The 25,068-nt window shown below is 45.6% G+C and overlaps 1 protein-coding gene across 8 annotated transcripts in view; it reads right to left on the reverse strand.

The window, feature by feature from the left end:
- Positions 1–25,068, reverse strand: part of PCBP3 (poly(rC) binding protein 3) — a 66,143-nt gene that overhangs the window by 16,011 nt on the left and 25,064 nt on the right. For 3 of the 8 annotated variants that reach the window (XM_024204368.2, XM_024204365.2, XM_026658009.1), the window contains 3 exons: positions 19,293–19,334; positions 4,657–4,732; positions 3,683–3,742 (listed from right to left, as the gene is read on the reverse strand). In XM_024204368.2, the coding sequence (XP_024060136.1) occupies positions 3,683–3,742; positions 4,657–4,732; positions 19,293–19,334 (178 nt within the window). Of the gene's footprint in view, positions 1–3,682; positions 3,743–4,656; positions 4,736–19,292; positions 19,335–25,068 lie in introns of all 8 variants that reach the window. The other 5 variants (XM_024204364.2, XM_026658008.1, XM_024204367.2 and 2 more) reach the window with 3 other exon arrangements.

Consider the following 25,068-nt stretch of genomic DNA (forward strand, 5'->3'; position numbering starts at 1 on the left):
TAGTGACATTCATATCCCGATTTGCAGCACTGGGAGAGTGAAGCTGTCTGGTAGCCAATGTGAATTTACAGTTACTCACAAAAACTTTAATCATTATACAGAATAAACTACCAGGGAAAGAATTTAAGGCAAAGAATATAAATGAGACACCAAGGTTTGTGTCTGGAGAAATAGGGGATTAAGAGCATGAAGAAAAAGCACACGGAATATAGGATTAAAATGAAACAAAAGAAAAGGCAGGTATGTTAAGGCCAGATGGCCTTCACTGTTGCTAAAATGCCTCATGTTTTATCATTTCCCCCAATTAACAGCGATGAATCCAGTTACTTACAGTGTCACTATGAAAAAACACAGCAGCATTATTGAACTCTATCATGCAAGTCACAAAATGAAATTACCCCAGAATTGCTGCTGCATGTCCTGTGGTATTTTGAAGTTGCTCCAAAAGGAATATATAAACAATACAAGTAATGATCTAGCGTTGCTATCCTTCAGTTCCACCAACGTTTTCTGTACTGCTAAAGAAAATTTCCCATCTAATTTTGCTGATAATATCAGAGTACATTTAGAAAATGAATGACCCAATCATAGATGCTGGAACTAGGGGTCCGGGGGGGAGAGGTGGGGCTGCCACATCACCTAGCTTGAAGTGGTTTCCATTATATACAGGGTCTACAGTTTGGTTCAATGGCTCTTAGCACCCCACTATACAAATTGTTCCACCACCCCTGGAACCAACAAGCTACATTTCTGTTGGTATCATTGTGTTTTAAGAATTCAAAACAGAACAACCATAGTTTACAGTATTAAGTCCATAACAAAGATGGACGTTGCATTAATCCAATGAAGAGTGAATATATGGAAAATTTCTTAAAAGAAATGTGATGTGTTGCCATTTTCCTTAGCATGCCAGAGTTGACATGATGCAAAGCACTTTGATGAGCCAAGACTGAAATCTATGAACATATTACAAAATAAAGCTTTAAGTTTAAATAAGCATTTCGGAGACTACTCCTGGAAATAACTATATCAAATTGCTTTGCTTTGCTAGAAGATATAGCACTTCCCATATATTACTGAATATAGCCTCACGACCACCCCAGGAGGCCAGGTAAGTGTTGTACCCATCTCCCAGAAGAAGAAACTGAAGGAAGGGTAAGGCCACAATTTTCAAACTTGGCTGCTTGAGGTTAGACACCAAAGGGTCCAGATTTTCATAGAACTGATGAGCTCTCACGAGTCCCAGAAATTTCCAAGGGATTTGTTAAGAACCTCTGAGAATCTGAGCACTTATTTAAATCTCTAAATATAGATTTAGTTGCCTAACCTTAGGCCCCCAAGTTTGAATATTTTGGCTGAAAGGACTAGTCTAAGGACACAAGATGGGAGGGGCAGAGCTGGGAATACAAGCCAGGTCTTCCAATTGCCAATCACGTGCCTTAACCACGAGAACACCCATCCTGCCATGCAGCCCTCTGTTGTGGGCACAAAGCAGCATTAGCCCTTGGCTGGGACACCAGCGCAAGAGACTGTCACCACTAGCTCTCCCCTGGGTTTAATATTGGTTTTACAGCAGAGTAAGGACTTTACTGGTCAGCAGTAGGCTCCTAAATGCCAAGACTTAGTGAAAAGCACTTCTCACCAGGCAGGCTTGCAGAGTAACACACTCACTGAAATAGATGCAGCCTTCTTTTATATTACTCCATATTGTCACTTATACTCCCTTTCTGGGTTAACAAATCCACCCCAGCAGTGTTAATGGGAAGGGCAAATCATAGAGGCGAAATAATAGCTGATCCTAACATTTGCCCATACTCAAATGGGACTGGAGCCTCTGCTCAAGTCTGGACAAATTCCCTCTTCTCCACCATTCCATCTCCCCCTTGCTCCCAGTTCTGATCCACTCCTGACCCCATGGATCCCTCTTCACTATGCCTATCTAGAACCTACTCCTCATTCACCTTGATGCTCCCATCTCTACATCCTCTCCCACATTGAACATTGTAAGGTCCAGTAGGTCTTCTGGCTTCCTTGCTGGGTGCCACCCTAACTATCACATCCCATGTGCTGGAGTCTGGGTTGTCCCTGTTACTTGCACCTTAGAGTGCACCACACAGCAGTGATGGAAAATCCCAGAGTGCATTACCTTGAACTCTCTCAGGGGGTTCTCACATGCATTATGAGGTTCAATTTAGTAACCGTTGGAATTCCACAGGAGACATTTTCTAAATCAATATGTTACACAGTTACAAAATTTATAGTGGGGGCAAGGTGAGGGGACACTATGTCAGTATCCATGTCTGTCATGGAAGTCGTGGAAGTCACGGATTCCACAATTTTCCGTGACCTCCGTGACTTCTTCAGGGGCCAGTGTGGCTGACCCCAGGGCTGCCCAAGCAGCTGGCAACGGGGCCAGCTGCTCAGATGGCCCCCAGGACAGCCACACCAGCCACTGCTGGAGTGGCCGCAGTTCGTTGGCTGGACAGCTGGTGCCACTGGCCCCGGATGCCCCCCCCCATGGAATCCCCCCCGGACTCCCCCCGACACCCTCCCAGAAGTGGGCCCAGCGCAACCCCCGCCTCCCCTCCCAGGATTTAATCACATGTATTTTTAATGTAAGTCATGGACAGGTCATGGGCCGTAAATTTTTGTTTATTGCCTGTGACCTGTCCATGACTTTTACTAAAAATACCCGTGACTATACGTAAGGCTACGATTTAAACATAAGGCCAGGTCTTCAGCTGACATAAATAGACGTGACTCCATTGGCTTCATTGGAGCTAAGCTGATTTACATGGGCTGAGGATATAGCCCATAAAATATACCCAGACTGCTTTAATAAAACGTACTTCCATTCCCCAACAAGAGATATTATAGTACAATAAGATCCCAAAAATTCCTTTCATTGGCATGAAGAATAAAATATTCACCGGAAAATCCATTAACTTATTAGCACTAGGCCATATTATGAAACGATTATTTTGCAAATGTATGTTTATATTAAAGGTATGTTAAGTTAGGTGAATGTCAACAGTATTTTTCAAGTGGTTAATTTCTTCTATCATTTACTCTCAAGTGCTAAAACTCCCTGTTCTGACTACATTTAAGATATAAACAATTATCATTAAAGAAAGTCTGTGCTGGCATGTGTTAGCTTCTTAGCCAATTGTCAGCGCAGAAAATTTGAAATAGGAATGTATCAAAAATGACAACTTTACTCATATACATTAACGCATTGCATAGCTTCGAAAGCTATCTTTCTTTGGATGGATTAATAAAGCTACACTAACAGAGCAATGCGGTCTCATGCCTCCCATGGGTATTCTTCTGTTATCTCATGGAGAACTTTATAAAAATCAAATACAATAATATAGGTCATAATTCTGTTATTCTCTTGACCATGCATAATTCCCATTAGCATGAATGATACACACATATCAAGAGACTATTAGTGGACTATTGAAGTACAGTACAGTACGGGCAAATTTATTCACTTCCTTGGACATACTGTAGAAAGAAAATGGCAGGTACTGTCCTACACCATCAGTTCTTGCCCATTGGAAGTCGTACTGTCTTGTCAACACAATAAGTCAATTTATGTACGATTACAGCAACGATAGGGTCCTATTCAAGAAATATCGCAACAGAAGCCTACTAGATTTCCCTGTAGCTTTTATTTTACCTGATGATTGGCCCATCAGATTTTGAGCTTCTTCGGAGGAATGTAAGGGCAGCTTTTCTCCTGAAGAGCAAAGAAGAAACAGATTTAATGCTTTTGCCTTCAAGGAGATAAGCAATGTCACTTCATCTAGGAAGCTCAAAATATGATGGACAAAATGGCAGAAAAGGAATTTCCAGTTGGCATTTTGACCATCGAGTGAAATGAAGGTATTTTAAGTATTTTAATTCCCTACTCTATAGCTGCCACCCTAGTTCACAATGAAAAATTTAAACTGTATTATCAATTCTGCTAGCAAAGTTTGAGACATATAGCCCTAACTAGAGTTCTGGGGGTCCTCCATTGTAGCATACTTCTTCAAAGGCCTCCTTCACCAGAGGACAGGATTTCCCCCTAAAACTATGGCTAATTCCCACCACTTCTCATGAAGCACAAACCAAAGAGGCTTCATGTACGGTACGTTTCTGTCGACATTCTACAGCTACTTTGTGCATATGAAGAGAACATCCTGGACAGTGATTGAGATCAGTCGGAAGAGCTGAAAGGAATTTACACAGCCTTTACAGATTTTTGAATCTGCAGACAATGCTCAACAAATGAAGCACTGTCAGAGTGCATGGATGTCTCCCAAAGGACATACCAACCCATGGCAGTGAATACCCACTCCTCTGTGCTAGAAAGGGCCCACAAGCATTAGTTTTATCCCAAGGTTGATTAACCTCTATTCAAGCTAGCAAAGCAGGAAGCAGATAAACATGGCTTCCCAAGAGCAGACTGTACAAGCACAATTACAATGAGCTGAGCCATAAGGAAAAGCACTTTGAAATACTAATCTTTGTTAACTTTTCACCATTGACATTTGCAACTTCACTTTACTTGTCCTATTTATTTCCATTAAATAAAACAAGCTTAGAAAGAGAGAGAAACTCTACAGGTAAGAAGAGAAGGAAATCTGTAAAGGGCATCTGGGTACGTACCAGGGAAAGCGGGGGTGGTCTGTCCAAGGGGAGTAAAGGGGGTTTGCTGCATAGCCAACTGGTGGAGCTTGGTCAACTGCTGAGGGGTAGGAGGGACATTAGAACTAAGAAGGTTATTGTTATAGAATACAACAAGTCACACCAAAAAAATTAAGAACAAAATTATAATAAAAAAACCAAAGCAGGACGCCATGTTAAGACATGGCAAACACGACATTAACAGAAGGACTTGGCCTGGGTAGATACAGTAAAGCCCAAATCTTTAGCAGAAGTGCTTGATCAGGGTCTGAAGTACGATACCAGCAGCAAGCCCAGTTTTGGTCTCTAACTGAAATAGTTTAACTTTGTCAGTGCAGATCTCTCCTGATCCTGCCAGCCCACAGATAGCGCCACGTGCCCTGACGGAACAAGGAGCTGTCAATACAGGTAGAAGGGTGTCAAAGCAAAGCAATTCCAGCTGCAACTTGGCTGATCAGACTTTGTAACTCACTGTGACTGACTGCTGCTAGCTAAGAATAGTTGTAAAAATATCTGAGCAGTGTCAAATATGCTGCCAGGTCCATAACAATCAAATTCCAATATTTAAAAAGCACGGATAGTGCCTGGGATAGCTCTCAAAAATGTACAGTAATTGGCCATTTTGGTTCATTACCCACTGGATGTTCCCCTTGCTTGACTTGGATACTGCACATTTAAAGGAAAATGTATCTAGCTGCCAAACCAATTGTAGCTCTTAAAGTAGTCTCTTTTTCAATACAAACCACCCAGCAGTTGGCAAAACATGGGCTTCAGCCAAAACAGGTAAGTATTTCAGAGCCTGTATATCCCTTGTTGTGCTCGGAGTCTTTTCCTGGCCCCTTAAAAAGAGACCTTGGAAGAATAATATGTTTGGAATACATTTTGTGCTCTGTTTTATTGCTTCAAATTTAAGAAAATTGAAGAGATAGAAATTCCATCCTGATAAGGGCCCCTTTGACATTTTGCTGTCTATGCAGGAAGGAGTGCCCTGTATCACTCCCCCTTCAATAATCTTCTAGAGCTTGGGTGGCCTGGGAAGTTTAACAGAATCATAGACATCAGAAATGGAAAAGACCTATTAGATCAATTAGTCCAGTCCTCCACAGGTAAGTAGGGGAGTTGTCATTTAAATTTGCATGTGAAACAACATCCTAAAGGTCCTGGCTCCTGCAGCACATCTGAGGGAGGGAGTGCAGGGGAGTCTGACATCAGCAGTGGTGAGGGTGAAGCACTGGAGGCAGAAGAAAACAGGTGGAAAGGCGGAGAGGAGTTTTGGAAATGGAATCTATCAGTCAGTTACCAGAGAGCTGGCAAGTAAGAACATCAGAAGCATTTGGCATGCAAACTGTCAACTTTTAAACAAACCAGTGGAAAAGAGTATCATAGAATATCAGGGTTGGAAGGGACCTCAGAAGGTCATCTAGTCCAACCCCCTGCTCAAAGCAAGACCAATCCCCAAATAAATCATCCCAGCCAGGGCTTTGTCAAGCCTGACCTTAAAAACCTCTAAGGAAGAAGATTCCACTACCTCCCTAGGTAACACATTCCAGTGCTTCACCACCCTCCTAGTGAAAAAGTTTGTCCTAATATCCAACCTAAACCTCCCCCACTGCAACTTGAGACTATTACTCCTTGTTCTGTCATCCGCCACCACTGACAACAGCCTTGCTCCATCCTCTTTGGAACCCCCTTTCAGGTAGTTGAAAGCAGCTATCAAATCCCCCCTCATTCTTCTCTTCTGCGGACTAAAGAATCCCAGTTCCCCCAGCCTCTCCTCATAAATCATGTGCTCCAGCCCCCTAATCATTTTTGTTGCCCTCCGCTGGACTCTTTCCAATTTTTCCACATCCTTCTTGTAGTGTGGGGCCCAAAACTGGACACAGTACTCCAGATGAGGCCTCACCAATGTCGAATAGAGGGGAATGATCACGTCCCTCGATCTGCTGGCAATGTCCCTATTTATACAGCCCAAAATGCCGTTTGCCTTCTTGGCAACAAGAGCACACTGTCGACTCATATCCAGCTTCTCGTCCACTGTGACCCTTAGGTCCTCTTCTGCAGAACTGCTGCCTAGCCATTCGGTCCCTAGTCTGTAGCAGTGCATGGGATTCTTCCGTCCTAAGTGCAGGACTCTGCACTTGTCCTTGTTGAACCTCATTGGATTTCTTTTGGCCCAATCCTCTAATTTGTCTAGGTCCCTCTGTATCCTATCCCTACCCTCCAGCGTATCTACCACTCCTCCCAGTTTAGTGTCGTCAGCAAACTTGCTGAGGGTGCAGCCCACGCCATCCTCCTGATCATTAATGAAGATATTGAACAAAACCGGCCCCAGGACCAACCCTCGGGGCACTCCGCTTGATACCGACTGCCAACTAGACATGGAGCCATTGATCATTACCCGTTGAGCCCGACGATCTAGACAGCTTTCTATCCACCTTATAGTCCATTCATCCAGCCCATACTTCTTTAACTTGCTGGCAAGAATACCGTGGGAGACCGTATCAAAAGCTTTGCTAAAGTTAAGGAATAATAGCCCAGATTCTAACCAACCCAAGAGGGCGAGCTTGCATCAGGTGTTCTAGTGCAACAACAGACATGAAGTATCAGCTTTTAAACTCTCTCAAGGCTTTACTGATCGAGGGGGCACAGTGTCATGTCAGTGCACAGAGAGTTTTGTGTATAAGTCCCAATGAATCAAAATGAGAATAACGCCTAATGTCACATGCAGTATGATTCCAGCAAACCAACATGGAAACCCGGGAATAAGACATGTTAGTCTACTGGGCAGACAACTCTCTAACTCAAGGGTGGGCAAACGTTTTGGCCCGAGGACCACATCTGAGTATGGAAATTGTATGGTGGGCCATGAATGCTCACGAAATTGCGATTGGGGTGCAGGAGCAGGTGAGGGGGAGGACTCCAGCTGCAGGTGCGGGCTCTGGGGTGGGGCTGGGGATGCAGGATTTGGGTGTAGGAGGGTGCTCCAGGCTGGGACCAAGGAGTTCGGAGGGTGGGAGGGGGATCAGGGCTGGAGCAGGGGATTGGAGCATGGGGGAGGGTGAGCTCTGGCTGGGGGTGCAGGCCTTGGGGTGGGGCCAGAAATGAGGAGTTCAGGGTGTGGGAGGGGGCTCCGGGCTGGGGCAGGGGGTTAGGGTGTGGGAGAGGGATCAGGGCTGAGGCAGGGGGTTGGGGCATGGGAGGAGGTCAGGGGTGCAGGCTCCGGTCGGCGCTTACATGATGCAGCTCCTGGAAACAGCGACATGTCCCCCCTTCGGCTCCTATGCGGAGGTGTGGCCAAGCTGTTCTGCACGCTGCTCCATCCGCAGGTGCCACCCCTACAGTTCCCATTAGCTGCAGTTCCTGGCCAATGGGAGCTGTGGGGGTGGCGCTTGGGGCAAAGGCAGCGCACGCAGCCCCCTGGCTGCCCCTAAGCATAGGAGCCAGAGGGGGAACATGCTGCTGCTTATGGGAGCCTCGCCTGCGCGCGTGGAGCAGCCTCCGACCCCACTCCCCGACTGGAGCGTGGGAGCAGGGCAAGCTCCAGACCCCACTTCCCAGCAGGAGCTCGAGGGCCGGATTTTCACCCCTGCTCTAACTGAAACAAAAAAAAGAACAGGATTATTTTCTAAAAAACAGATCTTATCCTGCTTTACACTAAAATGGAGACCAACACAAATCTCTTTGGGTTCATTTTCAATGGTTCTTTACCCGTTCCCTTTCCTCTTTTAAAATTAGCATCTCCATGCTGAAGCCTCTCATCGCTGCCGTCCAAGGACAGCTGCTGTCCAGTACCTTACAAGAGCTGTTTCCTCATTGCCGCCATTACCAGACTAGATTTCCCATCCTTCCTGCCCTGAACGACACATCTCCTGCCCACTGCTATTGGGGCTGTGAAATGGCAATCGGAGTAAAGCCAATCAGATTGCTCATTGACCTGAGCATTCCGAACTACATCAGTGTGAAGAGACGATGTTTTGCCCAATGGAATGACTTCAGGAGCCACAGACCATTCATTGGAGCTGCTCAGGGCCAGGGAAAATAGTGAAACCCTTTCTGTCTCTGTTATTGAATGAAAATACTTTTCATATGGATATGTAACAAACGCACCTGAGTGTAATGAAAAAACTCAAAAGACGTAGGGAACTCCGCATCCAGGCAGTAGGGTAAAGCAGCTGTTTAAATTAATGCCTAAACGGCTTTCAACATGTCCTATATTTCTAATTTCTGTATTCTGAAGAGCTGTGAGGAAAGTGTTGTGAGCCAGCATTTCATAGAATCATAGAGGATTAGGGTTGGAAGAGACCTCAGGAGGTCATCTAGTCCTACCACCTGCTCAAAGCGGGACCAACCCCAGCTAATCATCCCAGCCAGGGCTTTGTCAAGCTGGGCCTTAAAAACCTCTAAGGATGGAGATTCCACCACCTCCCTAGGTAACCCGTTCCAGTGCTTCACCACCCTCCTGGTGAAATAGCGTTTCCTAATATCCAACCTAGACCTCTCCCACTGCAACTTGAGACCATTGATCCTTGTTCTGTCATCTGCCACCACTGAGAACAGCCTAGCTCCATCCTCTTTGGAACCCCCCTTCAGGTAGTTGAAGGCTGCTATCAAATCCCCCCTCACTCTTCTCTTCTGCAGACTACATGAGCCCAGTTCCCTCAGCCTCTCCTCATAAGTCACGTGCCCCAGTCCCCTAATCATTTTTGTTGCCCTCCGCTGGACTCTTTCCAATTTGTCCACATCCCTTCTGTAGTGGGGGGAGAAAAACTGGACGCAATACTCTGGGTGTGGCCTCACCAGTGCTGAATAGAGGGGAATAATCACTTCTCTCGATCTGCTGGCAATGCTCCTACTTATACAGTCCAATATGCCGTTGGCCTTCTTGGCAACGAGGGCACACTGCTGACTCATATCCAGCTTCTCGTCCACTGTAATTTCCAGGACCTTTTCTGAAGAACTGCTGCTTAGCCAGTCGGTCCCCAACCTGTAGCGGTGCATGGGATTCTTCCGTCCTAAGTGCAGGACTCTGCACTTGTCCTTGTTGAACCTCATCAGATTTCTTTTGGCCCAATCCTCCAATTTGTCTAGGTCACTCTGGACCCTATCCCTAACCTCCAGCGTATCTACCACTCCTCCCAGTTTAGTGTCATCCACGAACTTGCTGAGGGTGCAATTAATCCCATCATCCAGATCATTGATAAAGATGTTGAACAAAACTGGCCCCAGGACCGACCCCTGGGGCACTCTGCTTGATACCGGCTGCCCACTAGATATCATGCAGTTGATCACTACCCGTTGAGCCCGATGATCTAGCCAGCTTTCTATCCACCTTATAGTCCATTCATCCAATCCATACTTTTTTTACTTGTTGTCAAAAATACTGTGGGAGACTGTATCAAAAGTTTTGCTAAAGTCAAGATATATCACATCCACCACTTTCCCCAGATCCACAGAGCCAATTATCTTATCATAGGAGACAATCAGGTTGGTCAGGCATGACTTGCCCTTGGTGAATCCATGCTGACTGTTCCTGATCACCTTCCTCTCCTCCAAGTGCTTCAAAATGGATTCCTTGAGAATCTGCTCCATGATTTTGCTGGGGACTGAGGTGAGGCTGACCGGTCTGTAGTTTCCAGGGTTCTCTTTCTTCCCTTTTTAAAATATGGGCACTATATTTGCCTTTTTCCAATCGTCCGGGACCTCCCCCGATTGCCACGAATTTTCAAAGATAATGGCTAACGGCTCTGCAATCACATCAGCCAACTCCCTCAGCATCCTTGGATGCATTAGATCTGGACCCATGGACTTGTGCACTTTAGCTTTTCTAAATAGTCCTTAACCTGTTCTTTCACCACTGAGGGCTGCTCACCTCCTCCCCATACTGTGTTGCACAGTGCAGCAGTGTGGGACCTGACCTTGTCTGTGAAGACCGAGGCAAAAAAAGCATTGAGTACTTCAGCTTTTTCCACATCATCTGTCACTGGATTGCTTCCCCCATTCAGTAAGGATCCCACACTTTCCCTGCCCTTCTTGTTGCTAACATACCAGTAGAAACCCTTCTTGTTACCCTTCACATCCCTTGCTAGCTGCAACTCCAGTTGTGTTTTGGCCTTCCTAATTACACCGCTGCATGCTCTAGCAATATTTTTATACTCCTCCCTAGTCATCTGTCCAAATTTCCACTTCTTGTAAGCTTCCTTTTTGAGTTTAACCTCACCGACGATTTCACTGTTAAGCCAAGCTGGTCGCCTGCCATATTTGCTATTCTTTCTGTGGTGGTGGTGATGCCACCATCCCCCGGTGAACCTAGTTTAAAGCCCTCCTCACTAGGTTAGCAAGCCTGCCTGCGAAGATGCTCTTCCCTCTCTTCATTAGGTGGATCCCATCTCTTCCTAGCAAACCTTCTTCCCGGAACAACATCCCGTGGTCAAAGAATCCAAAGCCCTCTCTCTGACACCACCTGCGTAACCACGCATTTACCTCCACAATTCGATGGTCCCTACCTTTTCCTTCAACAGGGAGGATGGACGAGAACACGACTTGCGCCTCAAACTCCTTTATCCTTCTTCCCAGAGCCACGTAGTCTGCAGTGATCCACTCAAGGTCATTCTTGGCAGTATCATTGGTGCCCACATGGAGAAGTAGTAAGGGGTAGCAGCCTGAGGGCTTGATCAGTCTCAGCAGACACTCCGTCACATCCTGAATTCTAGCTCCTGGCAAGCAGCACACTTCTCGAGTGTCCCGGTCTGGATGGCAGATGGATGACTCCATCCCCCTTAGGAGGGAGTCCCCAACCACCACCACCCATCTCCTCCTCCTCTTTACTGATACCAGACACCTCTGTGTTCTTGGGGAACCAGGGTGCAGTATCCAGCCTGACTCATGAAAGACACCCCCCCTCAGCCTCTGCTTAAACCAAAACCCATCAGAGGAAAAAACTTGCAGAGAGCAGTGAAGGGCGTTGGGAGACACACCTAGACCCCTCCTGACAAGGGTGACAAGAGTAAGACATCTCAATTTACATACAGAATGGAGAACAGAGAACCACACTGAACTCTGGGACCAGAAAAAGCAGGGAAGCACTGCATCATGGGAATCTCTGCTCCAGATGCTACTGAACCTATGTCTGCCCACACCCAACTCAGCAATTATCAGACCAATTCTAGTAATGCATCCTTAATTGATATCCAAATACTGAAGCAGCCTAGTTGCATTGTGAGCTCCCTGGAAGAAAACACCACCCATAGCCAAGAGTGATCAGCTCCTATTGTCTAGCCTAAAGAAAACCCTTGAGTCATCAGCTTACCTAGAAACATATCTAGTGTTCTCCCTTCAACCAGTGTATTTTCTCTACAAAAATCCCTACTCACCCTCTAGTCAGGGTTCTGATGCTTAGATCCAAACTATGCATCAGTTCCACTGGAACTCCATCTTCTCTTGACTGATCATGCTGGGGGCTCTGCCTGTCTCCAGCACTCAGGACCCTCCACTACCACCATCACCTGGGAACCCCGACCAGTTCAAGCCTCATGGAATGGGTGAGATCCCCCATCTTTCTCTCTCTCTGTTTTCCTTTCTACCTTAGGTATTAACCTTTAATAATGTATGTTATGTTGGTTTAGGCTCTCCTTGTGTAGTTATCACTATTATTCAATAAATAACTTTTATGGTTAACTTGGTTGTTTCTCTTTCTCTTGCTGAACTTTACTCTTTTGTGTTTTTAGCTTCCCCCATTTACTCTGCAGCAACGCTTCTTTTACCTAAGCTAAAGATCCCTGCAGCGCCCAAAATACTGTGGGGCTTGCTCATCAAGTAGGTTACTGCCAGTACAATTGTGTTGGGGGAGTGGGGATAGGAATGTGCTGAATCTGGGACACATAAGGGTAACAGCTTGAAAGTGCTGCTTCATCCAGCCCAGTGAGTCCAGAGACCTATAAGGGGTCAGCTTGACAGTGCTGATTGACCCGGTCTGCTCAGACTTGCTCTGTTAATGTGTGTGTGGGTGTGGGTGTGTTCATCCGGTTCTGGGGCTGGAGTAACCCAGCCCTAGGGAACCTAGGTCCTGCAGGATAGCTCCATTGGGAGGGGACTTGCAGAAGGGAGAAGTAGAGCACCATATGAACACACAAGTGACACAAGCAGTACATTGATAGGATTACAGAATCTCCTTCCCCAGAAGAGTAACCCGAATAAATGAGCATAGCCCAAAGTAATGGGCCAATCTGGTAACATTACTCAGGTTCACAGTATAGAACTATGATGACATATCCTGGTAACCAAGCTGTCATGATGGGAAAGCATCACTAGGTACTGGCAAAATGTCTGCTTATACCCTATTAAGGGTAACTGGGCAATCTGGTGCCTGGCTCAGGACACACAGTATCAGGTCCCACTATGCTAAAACAGTTCCTGTGCTCATCATACCCCCAAAAAACCCTAGGCTCCCAGTCACCACTGGCTTCCCTTCCATTGCAAATTCCAAATAGAGACTACCTTTCTCAATCTGTACATGAATGCCCAAGGGCCACCCTGAAGTCCTTACTGAGACAAAACTCCCATTCACTCGAGTGATCAATTTATCCACGGAAAACTGAGAAAGGAATTCGGGGTTTGGCCCAGGATGTATGTATTCATTCATTCCTTACAGATAGTTACAAATCCCCAGGATAACAACGTTGCTGCAGTATCAATAAAAAGGGAAAGATCAAAGACAAATGTGTGTTGCAGCAAGTGAAAGAGAAAATTACCTAGTAAAATTGTTTTCGTATTTCCATTAACTAAATAATTGAGCATTGTTTTAAATAATAAAGCCTTGAAAGAGACACAAATACAGAGCCAAATTACTCAGGCACTGAATGAGGTCTCTGTAAATTCTGCAGGATTTGGCCACAGAGTATTGAACAAATCACAAATATTATTTGCCTATCACTGACCAGAGCACAAATGCTTCCACAATACAGCATATACCATAATATGTTTTGTTCCTCTGTCAGAGAGCAACATCATAACAATAAGAAATACAGTCTGAGTCAATGCTGGGGTGTATTGAGAAGGACAATTAGGAGAAAGGGCATGTTGATCTGACTAGCAAAGTATACTCATCATTATTCACAGTCTATTTAAGGAGAGAAATTGAAATATATACAATAAAAACTTCCTAGAAAATATATACAATGCTATGTTAAAAGGGGTATATTGGAAACAAACAAATGGGTAACACTGATCTCTGTTATACTCGACTAAAACAGTGACTCTAACAGAATTTGGCCCAGTCTGTGTGTTATTACCACTACATTTGGCTGCATAGTAAACATCATTTCAGTAGTTTCCATTTTCAGAAGCTTTGATTTGTACGTTGTTATGCAAGAAGTAGTCTGTTAAACCACATTGATTATTGAACAACCTGAGTTTATTGAACAACATGAGATTTGCAATGGGTTGTTCAATAGCAGATTGCACAATACAGAGTGACGGGGGTTACAGTTAAGATTTTCAGAGGGGTCTAGGAGAATTAGGTGCCCACATATCATTGATGCTCATTGGGAGTTGGGCACCTAATTCCCTTCGGCTCCTTTGCCAAAAGCATCTGCCAATGGTTCACACAGAGTGCTGTCAAGAGGTTACCACTGTTTGCCCTCGTGCTGAACTGAGAGGCCACCGTGGCATATTTTGTCTTTGTAATGACATCTGTTGCATACGTGATATGAAGTGCTACGCACGTGTGTCACAGGGATGGGGCGATACAGACCAACATGTCACATATCCTAGAGTTGTATGATCATGTTATAAGAGGTGCTGTTGTGAAGCATAAGTGAAGGGGACACAACTGAAGTTGCCCAGGGAACCTTAACCCTGAATGCCGTGGGTCAGACAGCCCACTGAAGTAATGCCAGTTTACACCAGGGGAGCATCTGGCTTCCTGGCAGCATGCAATTAAATCTCTGTCTTCACGTTGCAGTAAAGCAGCCTCTTGCATCTTATTTCTTTGTTGTTTATAAAAAAGGACAAAACATTTAAAATAAATCATGTTTTCTATTTTTATCAGTATTTTGTCAAAAAAATATGTCCCAATATTCATCTGTATACTTGCTCCTCAAAAATCTTCTGTATTCCCTTCATCCCCAACACCACTCCAAAATAATAAAAGCCACAACAAATGTGAATACTGGCAAGAATGAATAAAAATTGCAAAACTAGATGTGGACAGTATAGGCTTACGCGAAATATCCACGCAGCTATCTGTCAAATAAAGGATTGTCTTGATTTGTGATGAACACATTCCAGGGAGATAGTAAATCAAAACCAATAAGGTTACCTATCAAACAAAAGGAGACTCTGGTATCCTGTTAGTAGCTAGGTCAGTAAGCGTCTGCCTGGTACACAAAGGATACATGTATTCCACAGACCTCACCTTGCCCTGGTCTCCCATCTAAGTACTAACCAGGCCCATATCTGCTTAGCATTTAAATACAAGCATCGAGACAAGCAAGCATATTAATAGCAACGCAGCTCCTTTCTATCACTCATCCAGCCACTGGCTCTTCAATCAACACACTCTACAAATTTCATAAAATGATTGCCAACTATAGAGAAAGCGACCACTTCACTCACCACTGAAATGCAACCACCTCTAAGTAGAAGTTGTCAGCCTTCAATCTGCGCACAGAAAAAATATACAACAAAGGAGGCCAGGAAGGGAAGAATATCATAACCAATGCCACAGATTTTGGGGAGTAGAATTTCACCATGGCACTCATTTTTGTGGAATGTGCAAAGGCATTTCTACTCAACACAACTGATCAGGACCTCAACTTTACATTTTGTCTAAAAGTCGGGGTTCTAGCAGCACAGAGCCACTAACCCCATATGAAGTCCTACCTCAGTACTGCCTCAGAGGGAAGAGCTCCACCTACTGAATCTCCAGTATTGCTTTCTAAAGCACCTGCAGGTATATGTCACAGCTGGAAGTCTCACATCCAAGTACTGATTATGGCCAACCTTCATAGCTTAAAAGATCTGACAAAATCACATCACAAGGCCCACAGAATGCATTTGCAAATAGACTAACAGAATATGAGCTTAATATTCCATTAAATCACTAGGATCAGTATTCATGACCCTCATGGGTTTGTCATATCCTGGATTGTTTGTGAGGCTGTGCATGCAAACAGACACAATGGAGCTGATCTTAGGCAACAGCCTGACCATCGTAGGCAGAGGAATATGCCTTCATCATGGTCTAATCACCACGTCCTGCAGGAGGGTCCTTCCACTATGCTAATGCGGCAAAGGACCCAGCTCTAAGAGTCTGGTCTCCGCGACTCATAGACTTTAAGGCCAGAAGGGACCATCTCACCCACCCCATCCAAGCAGGACCAGTGTTAGACTTGCTGGGGCCCAGGGCAGAAAGCCAGAGTCTCATTGCATGGGGCTGAAGCCCAGGGCCCTGAGCTCCGCCACCTGGGGCTGAAGCAGAAGCCTGAGCAACTTAGCTTCATGGTGCCCCCTGTGGCATGGGGCCCTAGGCAATTGACCAGCTTGCTACCCCTTAGTGGCGGCCCTGGCTTTTATATCCAGAAAACCAGTTATTGTGGTACAGGTGGGCCGTGGAATTTTTATAGCATGTCGGGGTGGGGGTGGGGGACTCAGAAAAAAAAGGTTGAGAAACACTTCTCTAAAAGACCCCTAACCTCTGGCTGCATTATTTAAGTCCTCAAATTATTATTTAAAGTCTTCAAGTTACAGAGAATCCACCATTTACACTAGTTCAAACCAGCAAGTGACCTGTTCCCCATGCTGCAGAGAAGGTGAAAATCCCCCAGGGTCTCTGCCAATCTGACCTGGGGGAAAATTCCTTCCCGACCGCAAATATGGTGATCAGTTGAACATTGAGCACATGGGCGAGATCCTCTAGCCAGACATCTGGGAAAGAATTCTCTGTAGTAACTCAGAGCCCTCCCCATCTAGTGTCCCATCCCCAGCCATTGGGGATCTTTGCTACTAGCAGTCACAGATGAGCCACATGCCTTGTAGGTAATCTTATCATACCATCCCTTCCATAAATTTATCAAGCTCAGTCTTGAAACAAGTTAGTTTTTGCCCCCACTGCTCCCCTTGGGAGGCTGTTCCAGGACTTCACTCCTCTGATGGTTAGAAAACTTGTTAATGGTCAGTTTATATCCATTTGTTCATGTGTCAAAATTGGCGCTTAACTTAAATAACGGCTCTCCCTCCTTGGTGTTTATCCCTCTGATGTATTTAGAGAGAGCAATACACCCATGTTTCTCTCTTCCTTTCTCTTCCTTTGTCACTTCCAACTGATAAGTTCCCAGCTTATACCAAAAATTCTTGTTGTTCATTACTAAGTGAATGACCTTGCACTTTGCACTATTTTAGTTTTTATGTTTTCCCCTTTTCTTCCCTTCCTTTTTGCCTCTGTAATAGGAGGTGGTAGAAAACGGTAAAAAATGAAATAATGAAAAAATTCCATTTTTGGTTTCAAAAAAGCAAAAAAAGAGGGGGGTGGATTTCAGGGGTCATTTCTGGAAAAATCTGAAAATTGTGCATTTTTTCATGAAAACTTTGGAGAAAATTTAAATGTGTGAAAAACACACAGTGTCCTCCACCAAATAAAGAAACAAATTCACAAACACAAAATAAAGGGGAATTCCTTTTCCTTCCCCGCTCTCTGGAGGGGTGTTCCTGCCCCCCTCTCTGGAGGGGTGTTGGCCCAGGGTGCAGTCAGTTTGGTTGTTTCCACTGTACAGACGAGAGCAGCCTCTCACCCTGGAGAAGCCTATCTCCCTACTGCCCTGCAGCAGCTTGCCTCTTCCCCCTCCACCCCCCCAAGGAGGGGTTTTCAAAGGCCTCAGGCAGCCCTTAACTGGACTCAGGTGTCCCTAGTTGACCTGAGGTAACCCCTTCTCAGCTTATAGGGCAGGGGTCGGCAACCTTCTGTACACGGCCCATCAAGGTAATCTGCTGGCAGGCCGTGAGACATTTTGTTTACATTTACCGTCTGCAGGCACGGCCCCCCTCAGCTCCCAGTGGCTGCAGTTCGCTGTTCCTGAGAGCCGTGTAGCTGGAAGGTCTTCCTTCCACCTATGGAAGGCTAAAAGACTCCCTCTTTTCACCTCACCTCAGTGCACTTGCCCTAGTTCATACCCACCATTATAAAACATATGGTTTGGCCTTCTTCCCTGCTTCTCCTCACACTAAGGAGGGAATGCCTCAAAATGACAGAACGGATCAGCAAGGGAAGATACGGAACAGGCCTATACCCCAGGAGAGAGTTGCCTCCTGGAGATGGTGGCGTCTGTATCCCTCCTGCCTTCCCTTGGGGAACCTGTCGAGGAGGATCATTTTAATTTATGCTGGGTGCTGCACACGAGCCACACAGGTGAAAGCTACAGAGGGGATGTGTTTACTCCCCGCTCACCTGAGCCCAGGTATTTCTAACTAGAAATAAGCATTAATCAGGAATGAATTTGGCACAGAGACTCCTTTTCTTTCTTTCCTCTCTATGTCGCCTCTCCCCACGACTAACATTAAGATCAACAGAAAAAAATCCACAACCTTACCAGAAAAGACAGAGAGCACCAAGGGCCTTCCTCTACAGTCTTGACTAGGAATTGAACTCAACACAGAAACCTGTGTTGCCATTCATTTCTAGGGGTCTTTTGGGTGTTGCTTGTAAGCCATGCTGAAGAGAGTGGTTTGGACATTTGTTCCCTTCCACCAAAACATGAGGAATGTGTGCATCTACGTTTAGGCTACTGAACAGTTTGACTGTAAACCAATCATAGAATATCAGGTTTGGAAGGGACCTCAGGACCCCCTGTTCAAAACAGGACCAATTCCCCAGACAAATTTTTGCGCTGATCCCTAAGTGGCCCCCTCAAGGATTGAACTCACAACCCTGGGTTTAGCAAGCCCATGCTCAAACCACTGAGCTATCCCTCCCCCCATATTAATCACCCAATGTGGGCTCAAACCCACAACCCTGAGATTAAGAGTCACGCTCTACTAACTGATCTAGCCAGGCTCTAAAAGCTAGCTGGGCTCAGTCTAAAATAATAGCTGGAAAGTGGGGAGCGAAATCAGCATCACCAGACACCCAGACTTCCTTTGCAATACGACTGAGAACATACCCAAAGACAGACCAACCTGTGAGAAGGCACAGCTTTTAGAAAGCAAAGTCTATGAGACAGCCAGAACACTATAAGCTTTCAAACATAGCTACCCCCTCACAAGAGCACCGGAATAAGCCATTGTATTTCATTAGCAACATTTTATGGAGAGGGGGACACAGAGGGAAAAGACTATTTTTGACCATTCTCTGAGGCACAAAATGCATATAGGGTTTATGTCTTAGTGAAGGGATAGCACTGAACAATACAAATAATTTAACATCAGGCCAAGTCCTCAATATGAATAAAGTTTAGTGCTAATAGGTTAAAAGGCTATTCAAGGTATTACAGATACTACACACAGACTGTTACTTTGAGAATATGCTATTAATATTATTGTCTAATATTAATATTAGTAGTAATTAACAGTATCATGCAGGTAACGTAAAAGAGTAAAATGGGTATAAGAAAAATTAGGGTAAAACTCACATCCGGGTGTGGAATTGCATATTGTCCCTGAATTGTATAGGCCTGCAAAAGGAAAAGATATGTCATTAGACTTGGATGTAGTGTCCATTTAAGCCCTATGCCTCAGCTGCAACTTTTATACAAATTCCTTCCCCCTGTAATAGCCAATCTGGGAAGGGGGAGAAGCCCCTTACGATTTTTGGAAAAGTATTTTTTATGTATAAATGAAGCCAGACAAGGCATCCACCCCCTCCCCATAAAGAACCCTATCATCACTGTTAAAACCGCTCCTCTCACAACTCTTGTCAGCACTGGTTTTTTGGACTGCCACTATAAAGCACTCAGCACCCCAGACTGCTGGCACACTGTTGACCTTCGCATTACACAATGAGCATGCCTCTCTGCTTGAAATGATTTCTGTCACAGGGAGCAGCGCTGCCCACTAAGCAACTCCAGAGCCATCACTTAACAACACACAATTCTAGCAAATGTACGTATGAGTTCCCAAGTGCCTCTCTTTGGATTACAGGATCCTCATTTAGAGGTCAGCACTGGGATGTCACTGCAGAATTGCTGCACAGTCCTTACACCCAATGCACAAATTGCCCTGAAGGTTTTTGAACAGTGGTACGCTTGGGAAGCTGGATAAATACATAGCAGCAGCTGGCTAGCTTAGAGAATCCCTTGTCATGTGACCACCTCCAATCTCTCCAGTGTGAATCTGATTAAATAACTCTAAGGTTATAAGTAGGACCCTACCAAATTCACAGTCCATTTTGATCAATTTCACAGCCACGGGTTTTTTTAATTGGTCAATTTTATGTTTTTAGCTGTTTACATCTGAAATTTCACAGTGTTGTAATCATGGGGGTCCCAACCCACAAGGTACCAGGAAGTGGGTCTGATCCTGCCATTCCAGAGCTTCCATGCAAGGCAAGTCCTGACCCTTCCCAGCCTAGCAGGGACTCACAGCTAGGACCCCCCCCCAGCTGGGGTGCTCCCAGGAGCAGGGGGATATTGGACCCATCTCCACAAGTCTCCTCCAGCTGCAGCAACCTCTGGGGCTGGAGCTTTCTGCAGCGGGAGAGGCACTCCGAGGTGGGTCTGATCTCCCCCTGAGAACGAGAGGGGCCATGCAGGGGAAGGACACGTCCTCTCCCTCCCCAGCCCAGCCAGGACTTGCAGCTAGGAGCCCCCTGACTGAGGCGCTCCCAGCAGCAAGGGGGAGATCAGATTTCATGGGGAAGGGCTTATTTCACGGTCTGTGACACATTTTTCAGGGCCGTGAAATTGGTAGGACCCTAGTTCTGAGGTTGCAGGAAAGGACGCCATGTTGGGTGATCAGAATGCTGCTGTGTTTGTACTGAAGAGGATCTATGTAGTCGGCATTACCGTATCACAGGGGCTGAGACTGAGGGCTTGTCTACACTTACGGCGCTGCAGCTGTGCCACTGCAGCGCTTAGTCATGACGCTACCTATGCTGATGGGAGAGTTTCTCTGTCGGTGCAAGTACTCCACCTCCGGGAGAGGCAGTAGCCGGGTCACTGGGAGTTAGGTCAGTGTTTGCCAAACCCCTGAGCGATGTCGTTATACCGACATACGTTTGCAGTGTAGACCAGGGCTGGGAGGTCACAACTATGGAAACATTTGATGGAAAGCAAATTAATGTATTCATCCCTGGATTCCATGCTACGCCATGAAACACATATCACATGTGGTTCATAGGGGTTACGCTGTCCATCTGTTCCATGTGTGCATCATAGAAGTTCCTTCTAGGAGTTGATGGGCATGCTACATGCTGTGGAACTGAGACCATTACAAGTCAGGCAGGGAGGCATTTAGGCCACATCTATGCTGCAATCGTGGAGGGGGAAGGTAGACATACCCGCGCTAGCTTTAATGTAGCTAGCTCACTAAAAGTAGCAGTAAAGACATGGCAGCGTGGGCTGTACAAGCCCGCTTGGCCTCCCTGGGTACGTATTGTCATTGCTAGCCTCCACTGAAGCCCCCATCACGGCGTCCTTTTTAGCTTGCTAGCCAGATGAAAGCTAGTGCAGGTACTTCTGCCCAAGCCGTAAATCATACCATGCTGCAGAGACCGATCCTTAGAGAGAGGGTGGGCTGCGGGTTTGAATTTATTTCTGAGAACTTTTTTCTTTTATCTAGAGACCATCCTTTCATGATAGTCCAACTTGAATTTAGAAGTTGCACAGCTGAACAGACAACGCAACTGCAAGCCCCAGTCACCTCTCACGACCAGCCTGATCCCTCAGGGACTGGCCATCCTACAGGAGCTCAGCAACCACAAGTTAGGGCTCTAGCATTCTGATCACCCAACATGGTGCCCTTTCCTGGCACCTCAGAACTAGGGTCCTAATAGCTTGAACCATAATTGATAGAGCTAAATGGCTTTGTACGGGGTGTGTGCAAAGTGACATCCTACAAACATCACCATCACTTAATATACAGCAGATATTTGGGAAGCCAGTATTAACCAGGGATCTGAATTTGCCAGCTTGCTGCTACACTTATGGCCGGAGCATGAGATGTGCGCAGAATATACCAACTGTAAACGGCACCAACTACTTCCCTTTTCCCCCTGTACATGGCCTATACTCCTACCCAGGATTGATCATTCTGAAATAGTGTTCTTCCTCCAGACAGAATTTCCATCTGTCAGTGGGAGTTTAGCCAGAGGAAGGTTTCCACTGGCAGAACTGAATCCTTTAGTCATATTCATCTACCCTACAAAACATTATGGCTGGGATTTGCAAAGCCACGTAAGAGATTTGGACATCTAATTTCTCTTACAGTTAGCGGGAACTGGACATCCAAACCCCACGTGTGGCGTTGAAAGTCTCAGCCCATAGATAATGCTAACACTACAAAGCAGGGTATTTACAGAAAGAAAACTAATTCAGTCCAGGATCTGTGGCTGGTGTAGGGAAAAGGGGGCTAAGGAAATGTCTCTGTCCTTGGTACTGACTTCAACAGACAGCAATTTCCCCCTCCTGGCCACTACAGATGAATTGTCTCTATCCACTGTCCAAAAGGGACATAGCAACAGTCACCGAAACAGCACCTTTGAGCAGAGTGAGGGTGATTTGCTTCTCAGGTCTGACAAAGGGTTTGCTGAGCCCTGCAGCTCAGCATCTTGGAAGAGTTTGTTTAGAAAGAAACACTCAAATCAGTGACAGAATGGCCTGTAATGTGTAGAATTAGCAATGAAAGGCCCAATTCTGTTTTACATCATTGATGGTGTAAGTGAGCTCAGAATCAGACCCTAAACCCTTCAGTTATTTAGGTGTTTGTGATGTCATCATTAGCTTTTGCAGGGGTAACGCAAAATCCTGCTCTCGGGTCTTAGAAAGTGAGAAATATTTTGTTTACAATTATAAAATGTCCGGTATTTATATACTTTTAATCTGTACATACATTATGTTACTACATTAGGGTGAAATGTACCCCGGGCAGAGATGCAGCAAAAGTCCAGTGTGCCATTTATGTCTCACTTATGCCCTCAAAATAGAGCGTAAGTGGCATTTAAGTGGCATGTAGGCCTTGTGGTGGTTCTCTACATTGTGGTGAATTTCACCCGCTGTAATTCAGGGTTTGGTGTTTTCTAGGTATCTTGTCTCTTCAGCAAAGTTTTGCAACAATCCTTTAACATACTCATTTTAACACTTTGAAAATAAGCATTATTGTCTGCCAACAGCTGTAAAGTAGATGTCCCAGTGCTAAGGAGTTTATTGGGTAGTAATACATAGCTGATTAATTAAAACATTTTTCAGATGATTCCAAAATAAATGGCATAAAGGATGGATAACACTTTGTAAAGGGAGAGTAAAGACAGCAAAGAAGAGGAAAGTCTCGTAACCTTTGAAAAGTTACATCACTCTTTGCAAACAACAAGCTGTTTGGCTCAGTCATATCCTCAGCTTGGTGGGGTGAAGACCAATAACAAGTGTAGAGAAATCGGACACAAAAGCCAATTCAGTGTTTTCTTGCCATCAAAAATTCTATTCTCTGATTCTTAGAACATTGACAAAGATAAGGTGGGTGAGGTAATATCTTTTACTCGCATTATACATGTCCACAGTCTCCAAAGGGTTAAATTCCCATTCCCAAATCTTTCACGCCCTGGGCTGTATTCACACAGGGTATAGTAATAGAAAGGAAAACAGATTGAGGATGTTCTCTAAATTGTTCAATTTTTCCTTTAAATTTCCATTTGATATTTTGCTTTAATTTTTTTTAAATGGTCAGGCTCTGAACATAGTTCATTGGTGTACACGCTTGTCAGCTCCTAATTACAAATCAGGTCCAAAAGGATCAGTAATATACATACTTATTTCTAATGGGGACTCAATAACTAGAGTTGTCGAAATGAAAAGTGGTGCAATAAGTATAATCTTAAATAACATCCAAAATAAACAGTCCAATCTCTTGAGGCTATTCTGTGATATCTTTCAATGATTGCATACAGAATTAGCCACAGATAGGATGGTGTCTTGGACAGATGCAAATCAACTTTCTTAAAAAATAAACTGGATACAGTAGTTGTTTTTAAAAGGTCAACATTTCCCAACAGAGACTTTAGAGATATTGCCAATCCAAAGCACATGGAAAAACCACAGAGTGCTAATTGTAAGAAAACACTGATATTTTAATGGGAACCACTGTAAATATATTTGAAAATACTGGAGTTTTACTACAAGTCAAAATGCACCTTGAGTTGATCTACATGCAAATTCCCATCGCCCCATGGACCTGGTCCACACTGTAGTTTTCTCAAACACCTCCCTTCTGCTGCCATGTGGCATACCAGTGACCCAAAAGGACACATTGCTTGGAGCCCTCCATTGCTTTGACGCTGGAGGTCTCATGCAATCAGTCAGGTGTGGGGCCTTCCCTCCCCTGGAGAGACAGGGGGTATGGCCTAACCTGTGCCATCTGCACAGAGGGCCGGGATCTGTGTGTGGCTCCTGAAAGAGCCACATTGCCAGGGCTCAGAGGTGGGGGTGGCTCTTGGAAGCATGGAGGGGGAAGCTGTGCATTAGTTGCTGAAGGTGCAGTGTGCACTAACCTGTACTACCTCAGTGCTGGGGAGCAGTGGAATCTACAGGGCCCAGCCAGCCCCTAGCCCTGCTCCCTGCTAACCCGTAGAGCCTTCCTTTGCACAGTCCCTACAGAGGGGCTCCCAAAGGATCTGGAGCATGTTGTGGAAGCGGCACTCCCCTCTTCCCCTTCTCCCCATCCAGAATCAGAGCTACCAAGTTCTGCTCAACTCCATGGGTGACATCTCACCAGGAATGGTCACTGACTCCCCTCAAGGTGCCCCAGGGCCCAGGGCCGCTCTGGCAAGGAGGCAGGAGCACTCCCTCTCTGCACAGGAGGTTGGGTTGGGCAGATGCATGAGCAGCTGGGGAATGGGAAGTCAGAAGTGACTGGGGAGCCTGGAAAAGTCAGTGGGGTCCAGAGCATTTCAGGGAGTCAGGGTCGGAGTGTGGCAGACTGGGTTCACTGAGTCATTGCGAGTGGGGTGGAGAGAAAGCACTGGTGGAGCCTGAGGCTGGTGGGGGTTCCTGGTGGAATGGGAGACCCTGAGACTGTTGGGGGGTGTTGGGGATAGAACAGCCTGAAGTGGAGAGGGGGGAGAGCCTCAGCAGTTGGTGGGATTGCTGGTGGGTGGCAGCCTGAGGCTGTTGGAGGATTGTTGGGGGAATGGAACAGCCTGAGGTGAGTGGGATGTGGCAGAGCCTGAGGCTGTTGGAGGGTTGTTGGGGGGATGGAACA

This window comes from Terrapene carolina, unplaced genomic scaffold (assembly GCF_002925995.2).
Source record: "Terrapene carolina triunguis isolate 2854851 unplaced genomic scaffold, T_m_triunguis-2.0 Scaffold380, whole genome shotgun sequence".
In the NCBI taxonomy this organism is placed as follows: Eukaryota; Metazoa; Chordata; order Testudines; family Emydidae; genus Terrapene; species Terrapene triunguis.